The sequence below is a fragment of the Ursus maritimus genome, unplaced genomic scaffold (genome assembly GCF_017311325.1).
Source record: "Ursus maritimus isolate PB19 unplaced genomic scaffold, ASM1731132v1 scaffold_13, whole genome shotgun sequence".
In the NCBI taxonomy this organism is placed as follows: Eukaryota; Metazoa; Chordata; class Mammalia; order Carnivora; family Ursidae; genus Ursus; species Ursus maritimus.
Window position 1 is genome coordinate 9,874,612 of NW_024423675.1, and position 10,588 is coordinate 9,885,199.

The window sequence follows — 10,588 nt, forward strand, 5'->3', positions numbered from 1 at the left end:
GGGCGGGGAGCCTATGCTTTAATCTTTATCAACTATCCGAAATGTTCATCCAAATGTTTTTGGATATCAACCATCCGAAATAGTTAAGTGATACTATAGTATGGCATACCTAAGTGGCTCCTATGAGAAAATCCTCAAAGAAGTTCCAGATTTTGGGTTAAGAAATTAGGAACACATCTCTATCATAAAATATCTGAAGGACTTTTACCTGTGTTTCTTTCCTCTCTCTGCCTCCCTTCCTTCTTTCTTTCTTTTTAAGGTAACAATCCTGAAGGATCTCTGGGGTTTTTCCCCAAAAGATCCCAAACTAACAGCCAGTCTGTCTTGACAGTATCCGCCTTGGAAGCCCCAAGACTGATGAAACAAAACAAAACCATCCAAGTCCCAGTCCCTCTTATTATATATTGTAATCAGTCTCATTGAAGAACTGTGTGCAAATTGGATATAATTAAAGAAAAGCTTTTGACTACACCTAACTCCACACATGCAAGCTTCAGAAATTGGAGATGGCAGTGCCTACACGAGGACAACATTAATGAAGGACCCCCCCCACACTACTGCACCATTCGGATTCACACACTGACATCATATTTCTGTTAAAAATGCTCTATAAGACATTCACTTATAGCAACTGCTTTTAACCATAGTTGAACAGTATAAAACAAAACTAAAACTAAACATTTGTGCAAGGAATTAAATGTTATCAACATAAACATTGGTGTCCTTTTCTTCCTATAGCTTAGTACTAATAGCACACTCCATGCCTGCTCCAGATGACAGCAAACTACAAACCCATATGAAATCTAGTTAAAAGAAACTTCCAATATAAATGTAAACTTGTTTTTACCTTATATAAGATAATCCTCAATATGCCCTCTTGATTCCTACCTTTATACTTCTGATTAGTGATGCCCATGATTAACAGAGATGCGTTATATTTTACAAGATACTTGCAAGCAGAATTTTTCCAACATTCTGAAATAGCTTGGCTTTAATGCTGAAGGACTTTTACTAAATCGAATTTAAAGAACAAAAAATTATTTTTCTTACAAGAAGTGAAATTTAGATGATTGAAATGATGCTGATAATAAATCAAAGATAAATTATTATAAATAAAACATGATTTACTTGTCTCCACACCTCTTTGTGATTTTTTCCAACTGAAGTTGACTTACTAAAAAAATGTTAACTTGTAAAATAAATAACAAAGTAATCAGAAGGCAACTACCCTTTGTTTTTAGTAGCAAAAATAAAGGGTAAAAGCACATGGAAGTGTATATGAATAGCAGTAACACTTTTAGGTTAACAAACAGTTTGCAGATGTCATTCAATTGCCTGTTTATTTATAAAAAAATATAGTGGTATGGTTAGTTTTCTATTTGTAAACTATTTCAAAGATAGTGTAAGAATGTAACTCTGGTTGGTTACAGCCTGAGTGGTGATACTGAAACTTATATTAGTAAGTCACAAAAAATCATGTTTCCATTTCTTCACCTCTAAACAGGGATGACAAGGTTGGAGAAGAAGTAAATGAGATAGTATTTGTAAACTGTACGTCTTTTAAGAAGGAGTTATTCTTGTGTTTCTAGTTACCATTTTTGAAGAATGACCAAAACAGTTTTAGGTAGGAGCTTAAGGATAAAAAGAACTTAATAAATTAATAGGAAAGAAAAAGAATATTCTGACTTTATTACTTTATTTCCATTTGTAAAGCCTCTCCAACTTTCAAAGTAAGTCCCATTCTCCCATTACCACGTTTCCGTGAACATTTTAAACAAATTTCTGCATTTAATTTCTTACCTGAGATTGTACATTTTCTAAATATACTCCATACACTAATCTAAACATGAGAAAGGAGGCTTTCTCAAATACTATCAGGGAGAGCAAAAACTGGCACAAATTTTTTTTTTTTGGTGGGAAATCTGGTAATATCTATCCACATTTAAACGCACATACATCAATTCATTTTTAGAAATTAAAGCTATACTTCCAAAGTACACAGAGAAGGCATATATGAAGATGTTAAGTAAAACTGTGTTTACAATAACAGAAAATGGTAAACAATATAAATTCCCATTAGGGTGTTGGTTAAAGAAAGTTTGGTACAATCATATAATGAAATGCTAAGTAGCCATTAAAAGGAATTAGATAGGTTTCCATATACTAACATGGAAAGCTGCCTAGAAAATATTAAGTGAAAAAAAGAAATTGCAGAACAAAAATGATCTGTTTTGTTGTTTTCAGCCTATAAATGAGAAAAAAATCTGGAAGATTCTATGAGAAACCATTGTACTTCTGTGTACTAAAACTAAAGCAATTTTTTTTTAAAGATTTATTTATTTTTGAGAGAGGGAAAGAGAGCGCACACACACACAGGCGCACACGTGTGGGGGGGCGCAGAGAAAGAGAGAGACTCTCAAGCCGACACCTTGCTGAGCACGGATCAGGACCAGGGCTTAGTCCCAGGACGCATGAGATAATGACAGGAGCCAAAATCATGAGCCAGATGCTTAACTGACTGAGCCACCCAGGCACCCCTAAAGCAATGTTTTCAACCTCAGCACCAAAGAGGTTGGACCAGATAATTCTTTGTGGCATAGGCTGTCCCGTGCATTGTAAGATGTTTAGCAGTAGATGCCAGTAGCACTCCCTAAGTTGTTACAACCAAAAACTTCTCCATACACTGCCGAATGTCCCCTGGGGAAGAAACTCATTCCTAATTGAGAACCACTGAACTAGAGAATAAAGGAGTAAAGGTGGGGAAAGGAACTTTTACTTGTCGCCTACCTTATTTATATTTTTTAACCATGAAAATATGTAACACCTCCAATTAAAAAAAAATTAACCAGCAAGAAAGATTCCCCATAATTTCTCACTCAAAATTGTAATAGTGTTTGTAGGATATGAAGCCTTGTTTCAAAAAAACAAAACATGGGGCACCTGGGTGGCTCAGCCATTAAGCGTCTGCCTTCAGCTCAGGTCATGATCCCAGGGTCCTGGGATCGAGCCCTGCATCGGGCTCCCTGCTTGGCGGGAAGCCTGCTTCTGCCTCTCCCACTCCCCTTGCTTATGTTCCCTCTCTCGTTGTCTCTCTGTGTGAAATAAATAAATAAAATCATTAAAAACAAAAACAAAACACCCAAAGCCCCCCCAAGAAAACCACAAAACAAATCAAAACAAAACCCTAGGTAAGAAGCGATAAAAATAAGGTGTTTGAAAGGAAATGTCCATTTTCAATGGAAAAGGCAGAAAAACATATGGATTCTGCCATTTGGTTTCCATGACTGCCTCTTCCCAGGATGCCTACACACCCAGCTTTATTTTCTACCACTTTGCCCATAAATCTTGGGGCCGTAGCTCCTTATTACCAGCATGGTTTAGACCAGGTCCCTCCTTCCTTCTTGTTTTGTATATTCAGATAAATATAAATAAACAAGCAAAAATTGGTCCCAGAATATGGAAATTTCTAATTTTGCCCAAGAAACATGGAGAAATACTATTAACATTTATTAAAAAATTAAACAAACAAAATGAATTTAGCACTTGGGAAAGTGCTAGTAAGCTCTACTAGACTAAAAACAAATGTAGTTCATGGAGAAGATTCAGAATTTGTAGAAGCTTCTTCTAGTGATGTTGGTTATTCATTTACTTTATCTATCCATCTACCCCCAAATTTGAGAGCTTTAAAATTCTTGCTTTTATATAGCTCACGCTGGGGGATAAACGGATGATTATCTGATCAACAACTTTGGCTAAACCTTTATTTTTTATTATTTTTAAATTTTTTATTTTATTTAATTTATTTATTGTTTTGGCTAAACCTTTAGAACTGAAACTGATGGGAGCAGGCAAATATTAAAAACGACACAATATCTAATGTGGAGCGTAAACCTACAGATTAATCAGTATGAATGCACAGCCCAACATAAAGCAAATTAAGTAAATTAGTAATAATTAAAATTAGTAATGAATAAATTCCCCAAATTTGAAAAATTTGTCAAGCTTACTAACTTTGATAACCAGATACTACTTTTTGTAAAATGGTTTTACGAAGAGGGGAGCAGTCTCTTCATTAACTTTAGACATGGTTTCAAAAAAATTGTATTTCCACACATAACTTTTACACAACTTTTCAGTGATAGGAACCACCTACACTGAGTGGTAGTATCTAACTTCTTAAGAACATGTACTTCAGGGGGCGCCTGGGTGGCACAGCGGTTAAGCGTCTGCCTTCAGCTCAGGGTGTGATCCCGGCGTTCTGGGATCGAGCCCCACATCAGGCTCCTCTGCTATGAGCCTGCTTCTTCCTCTCCCACTCCCCCTGCTTGTGTTCCCTCTCTCACTGGCTGTCTCTATCTCTGTCGAATAAATAAATAAAATCTTTAAAAAAAAAAAAAAAAAAAAAGAACATGTACTTCAAAAATAAAACTTATGTGAAAGGTGCCTTAAAAGCAATATATCACAACTACTATTCTTATCCATTATTATTTGGGTCTGAGTGTATCCTAACATTTGCATAATTTAAGTGGATCTGAAAACATCAAGTTTTATATGGGTGACTGATGTTATAAATAGAACCATCTTACTTTCATCTCAGAATGAATTGTTTCAGCTGGAAGTATTTCAAGCAGTTGAGGCTAAAACTCTGCAGCAAAATAATTTAAAGAAACTTACCTTTGTTTTAATGGTACAGTGTGGTAAAAATCTCCTTATGGGTACGAAATGCATATGTTTCATTAGTAGCCGCCTCAGATTTGAGCTCATGGTTTTGCTCAGAATATCTGAAACATTCCTCTGGATAATGATACTCTTTTAGGAGAGGCAGGAAGGGAAGGCGGGGTGAAGAGGCATCATCCTGGCACTGCACTGGAGGTGCTCTGCATTTAGTTTTATGTGTTTGCACATAAGCCTTCTTTTAAAAGAACTATTATTTGAAAGAATAGTTGAAAAGTACGGATTTATGCCATTGTAACAGTAAAACCAACTCCTCTCTCTTCATTTGGATTTCATGAGTGTGTCAAAAGGAAAACTTTAACATAGAATCAACATAGGCGATAACATAAAATAAATCAATGAATTAGTATATTATTGGAAAACATACCTGATTCTGGCCAGAACAGCTTGTAGAAAGCTCAGTACTGTCCTAAGTTCAGATTCTTGACAAGCTCGCAGAAGCATACTGAATCCATCATTAAGCAGTTTTTCATGTGAGGGATACAAGCAATGGCTAGTCTCAAACACTTCTTGAACACCATCAATATAGATGGAAAGAAGTGTCCAGAGAGTCTGTCTTTGTCCCATTTCATCATTCTTAGATACCAAGAATTCCTTTGCTTTCTCTCGGAAAGCACCTGAAAATTTCTCAGCCAAAACACCAATGTCCATATTTTTCTGGGTATACATCAAGAGGAAGGCCATTTGACCCTTCCAAATGGTGGAAGATGTTACAAACGAAGGCTTGAGGAAATTTAGGAGGTCTAAAACATGACTTGCTACATCTTCCACCTCTGAGACAGCTGCTAACAGTAGAAAAAGGCTGAAGAAGTTCTGAAGACCAACTTCTGTCAGTTCTTCCATTCTTTTTTGATGGAATTTAGAATATATTCTGCAAAAAAAATAAAAAAAAATTACTTGTATAAAACTTTCATTCACAAATATCCATCTTTTAGAATAACATTTCATTCAAAACTAATGACAGTCTCATTACTTTAAATTTAGCTAATTCTTCATTATGATACTGCCATGTCTCCCTTTTTCTACTTGGAAAACGGACTCACAGAATGCCCACACCTTCAAATTTCTCAGGGATGTAGCAACTACCTATGACTGAATAAAAGGATTGAGTGATCTTCCCCCAAAAGACAGTAGAAATGTTCTTTTTATATACTATGTGGCTTATCCTGTTATTTTAGAACTCTTAATCACCTGTTTTAATTTTTATTGACAAATAAAAAATATATACAACTTTCGGTACAATTTGATGTGCTTTAAAGAAATCTTAACACGGCAATTTTATACATTTTTCCTTAAACTCTTTCTTCCTCTACTCCTCACAAAGACCTGCTTTTGCTATAATTATATCTAGGACAATTCAAAGTGCTGGAAAAATTATTTTTACCTACTCATAAAGAAAAATGATTAGTGTTTAAATGTCCAAGACTAACCATTTAAAAATCTCTTGTGTTTATATAATTTAATAGTTGACGTTCTTTTCTCTCACCAATTAAGGGATCAGAATTGGAATAAACAGAATTGGTACTGAATACATTTCAGTGATTTGTTTTAGATAAAGTTCTGAGTATCATGTCTTCCACTAAATGATTTAAGTTTCAAAAACAAACTGGCAAACAGAACCAAAGAAAAAACTACTGTTTGAACCACATTATTTTTGGAGGTTTAACAAAGAAGCTACCATTAAAAAAAGTATACTCTAAAAACAGTCTTACTCTTACCACCATAACCTTGCAAGCAGTATACAGGAATCAAAAAGGAACTTCATTTAGTGAGAAGTCCCTATCTAAAATATGAAGGTATTCTCACCCTGCTCCAATAGTTCCCATCACATAAGCAAGTGGTACAAAGAGGGCTAGAAAAAGGGCTAATGACGTAGAACAAGGGAAGGCAATTAAAACTCATACCCACTTAACAAGGAAAGCTCTCAAAAAAAAGAGAACAAATGAATATGACCAAAAGTCTATTTGACTACGCCAGAAATGAAAACCGGGCATACTCCCCAAATGAGAACAATCGAGTTATTTCATCCTAGTATCCTCTGGTTAGTTTTCATTCAAGGGAGCAGGGCCCATGGGACCGCTAAGACTCAAAGAACACCAAGTTTTATAGGTTGACTCCACTACCCGCCAATGTATGATTAGGGGATGTCTTCTACTTCTATAATTTTGAATAAACTTTATGCATTGAATCATATAATAAAATTACAATTAATTTTGGCAAGAAAAACAACATTCTCAATAGCCCTGAATTTAATATATGGAATTTCAATCTTCAGGACAGATGAGATAAATAAACTAAAATCCTCTACAAGTTATAGATATTAAGTTTGTTCCTTTCTATTACAAATTGGCAGGATCAAAAGACTACATGTTTTGTTGTCCTGTATACACTAAGGAATACATTTTTATTTTTTTAAAGATTTTATTTATTTATTTGACAGAAAGAGACAGCGAGACAGGGAGCACAGCAGGGAGAGCTGGAGAGGGAGAAGCAGGCTCCCTGCTGAGCAGGGACCCCCCAACGTGGGGCTCGATCCTAGGACCCTAGGATCCTAGGACCCCAGGCAGACTCTTAATGACTGAGCCACTCAGGCGCCCCAGGAATACATTTTAAATGTACAAACCACAAAGACTTCCAAGCACAAGTTAACTAAAAAAATACAAACAGTAAGCAGTGCTTCTCCAGTGAACATTCATGACAAAGAAAGATATGGCACATACCTTCCTTTGATTTGTTTCCAAGGATGGGGGCCATTGTTCTTCATTGCTTTTTTAACAGCTTTTGCCAAAATGCAAAGGAAAATGGTGTAACTACTGCTGGATTTATACAGGTCATCATCTTGTTTATCACAACAGCAGATCTTCACCATTTCTAGCATTGACAAGGGTGACTTAATGATATATGTAAGGCCTTTCAAAGGAAGCCAAGAGATGCTGAAAGAACTATTCTAAAAGCAAAAATAAATAAATAAAATAAATAAAAGATAGAAAATAAGTATTAAGTCCAAGTAAATAAGAATTCTTTAATCTCTTCTATTCTCTAATTTTTCCAGCATTTATGTCATACCATTTATTTTTATATCAGGTCATTTATTGCATAGAATTTTTCTCCAATCTGGATTTAGCTGCTTATATCTCCCTACTGTCATGTCTGTAAATTGGTAGCTGTATCTAGAGGACTGATCAGATTCATGCCAAGTGGAGTTTTTTGATAAGAATCTTCCATTGGTGGTACTGGGCACTTCCTACTGCAATTTAGGAAAGAGAGACATAAGTTGTGTCATTCCTTTTGTAATGTTAAGATTGAGCATTTTGTCAGCCTGATCTATTCATTCGAGTGACCCCCGCCAGACTTCTGCTGAAAAGTTTTAGCAGCCACTGATGATCACTGCAGAGATGCCTTACTTCATCAGGTGTACAAAATAGTGATTTTCTAATTCTATCATTACTTCTCAATTAGGTCCTTAGAAATTTGGTTACTCTAAAATATAGTTTATGTTTTCCTTTATTTACAATTTTCAGAATAATGAGGATTTTTAAAATTTTTTCGGAACAGTAACTTTTCTAAAGGCATCATACACTCAAAGATTTAAATATATTTGATAAGTTTTAATCCACAGCAGTCATTATTCTTTCTTATGCTCAAATTTACCCAGCAATGGGGCAATGGGAGCTCCTTCAAGTTGGATCCTGTGTCCTTCTGACAGGACACCATCTTATTTTGATATTCCCTGCTTTCAGATCTGACAAGACACTATACACTCATACATGTTACCTCAGAACTAGAATGGGTCATTTCTCCAATCAGCCTGAAATTATGTTTTAAAGTAAGGTATTTTTCTCATTTTTCATAAGCTCCATTATGTATAAACCCAAACTAGTAATTTACTTGTAATCTCCCATTTCCATCTTCTATCTTGACTGAGGGGTTCACTATTTACCCAGAAACCCGAACATTCCAAATCTTCTCTTCTCTCCACACATAAAAGGTAACTAAAATCCTATAAACCTACCTTTAAAATTTTTATTTTCCTAATTTATCTTCTCCTTTCTAAACCTTATTTTACTCACTCACCTTATTAACAGCATATGTTTTTACACTGAACTACTAAATGGCACCCAATTCCTTTATACTATTTTCAGAAAAAAACTTTCTCACACACATACCTAAAATGTCACATCCTTGGTATCCTAGGTCTCCAGAATAAATCATAACTCAGCATGCACATAATCTAGCCACTGACTACCTTGTCTACCTACTTTCCCTATCTGCTGTCTCTCTCCATAGTCATCTCGAACCTATCATTCAGAACTATTTAACACAGTAGGAAAAGATCATGTTTTTACGTGTCATACATTTGTTCATAATGTTCCTTTTGCCTGAATGCTCTTTTCTTCTGTACTTGTAAATTCCATCATCCTCAGTTAAAAAATTCCAATGTCCTAAAGTCTTCCACAAGTCAATACACTGGGTCCGATACTCCTGTCCTTTGGCATTCCACAGTACTATAACTCCCCCCCACCACAATGTATATCTGTTCACTAGCCTATAAGAAATGCCAAGACTGTGTCTCATTCAGGATAGTATTAACTGTTCAATGTGTTGCAAGCAATCAGTAATTGTTAGAAAATATTAATAAACGAGGATTAAAAAAGGTATCTCTCTGGTACAATTTTGGCCAGTTTGCTTACTCTCTTAAGAGAAACGGGATGCAAATGCTCATTCCCTTATGTCAATGCTCTATAGATAACTATTCATAATTAAACCATAAACATTCCTTACATATGTACAAATTCTTCAAATTCCTGGGAACAAATTCATATTCTCTTTACTTACCAGGTTCTTACTATAATATTCCCATAGAATGGTGACGATCGCAATGTTTGGCTCCCAGAAGTCACAAAGTGTCAAACAACAGTGAAGATGCATTCGTAATTGTTCTTCTAGCACACCATCCTAAAACATAAACTGAAACTGTGGGAAAGTAAATGGGCTCTGGCAACATGAATATTACTACTTGATACTGCACTGGATAACCTGCTTCTAAAAACAATATGAATATATATCACCAAATCATACCCACTCTCATCTTCAGACCAGAAGGTCTACAAGAGCATAAGGTATACTTCTAAAAATTTGCTTTAGAGACCTTTCACATACTCAGACAATAGGAATTACATAACTCAACATGACTTTTAACACAATTATTTAAAGGTTACAATAGTTGCGGGGTGCCTGGCTGGCTTAGTCAAAAGAGCATGCAACTCTTTTTTTTTTTTTTTTTTTAAGATTTTATTTATTTATTTGACAGAGAGAGACAGCCAGCGAGAGAGGGAACACAAGCAGGGGGAGTGGGAGAGGAAGAAGCAGGCTTCCCAGTGGAGCAGGGAGCCCGATGTGGGGCTTGATCCCAGGACCCTGGGATCACGCCCTGAGCCGAAGGCAGACGCTTAACGACTGAGTCACCCAGGCGCCCCAGAGCATGCAACTCTTGATCTCAGGGTCATAAGTTCAGGTGCAGAGATTACTTAAAAAAAAAAAAAAAAAAAAAAAAAAAAAAAAGCTTAAAAAAATTACATAGTTGTTTCATAACTGAATGGTGTAGGAAACCCAGAGAATGTACTAGAAACCCAAACTAGGGGCACCTGGGTGGCTCAGTCATTAAGCGTCTGCCTTCGGCTCAGGTTATGATCCCAGTGTTCTGGGATGGAGCCCCGAATCGGGCTCCCTGCTCAGCGGGAAGCCTGCTTCTCCCTCTCCCACTCCCCCTGCTTGTGTTCCCTCTCTCGCTGTCTCTGTCAAATAAATAAATAAATAAATAAATAAATAAAATCTTTGAAAAAAAAAAAAAAAA

General features: G+C 35.9%; 1 protein-coding gene across 1 annotated transcript in view; it reads right to left on the reverse strand.

Moving 5' to 3' along the window:
- Positions 1 to 10,588, reverse strand: part of MMS22L (MMS22 like, DNA repair protein) — a 121,694-nt gene that overhangs the window by 73,638 nt on the left and 37,468 nt on the right. The window contains exons 11-13 of the mRNA XM_008705015.2: positions 9,571 to 9,690; positions 7,455 to 7,681; positions 5,102 to 5,605 (exon numbers count right to left, since the gene is read on the reverse strand). Of these exons, the coding sequence (XP_008703237.2) occupies positions 5,102 to 5,605; positions 7,455 to 7,681; positions 9,571 to 9,690 (851 nt within the window). The remainder of the gene's footprint in view (positions 1 to 5,101; positions 5,606 to 7,454; positions 7,682 to 9,570; positions 9,691 to 10,588) is intronic.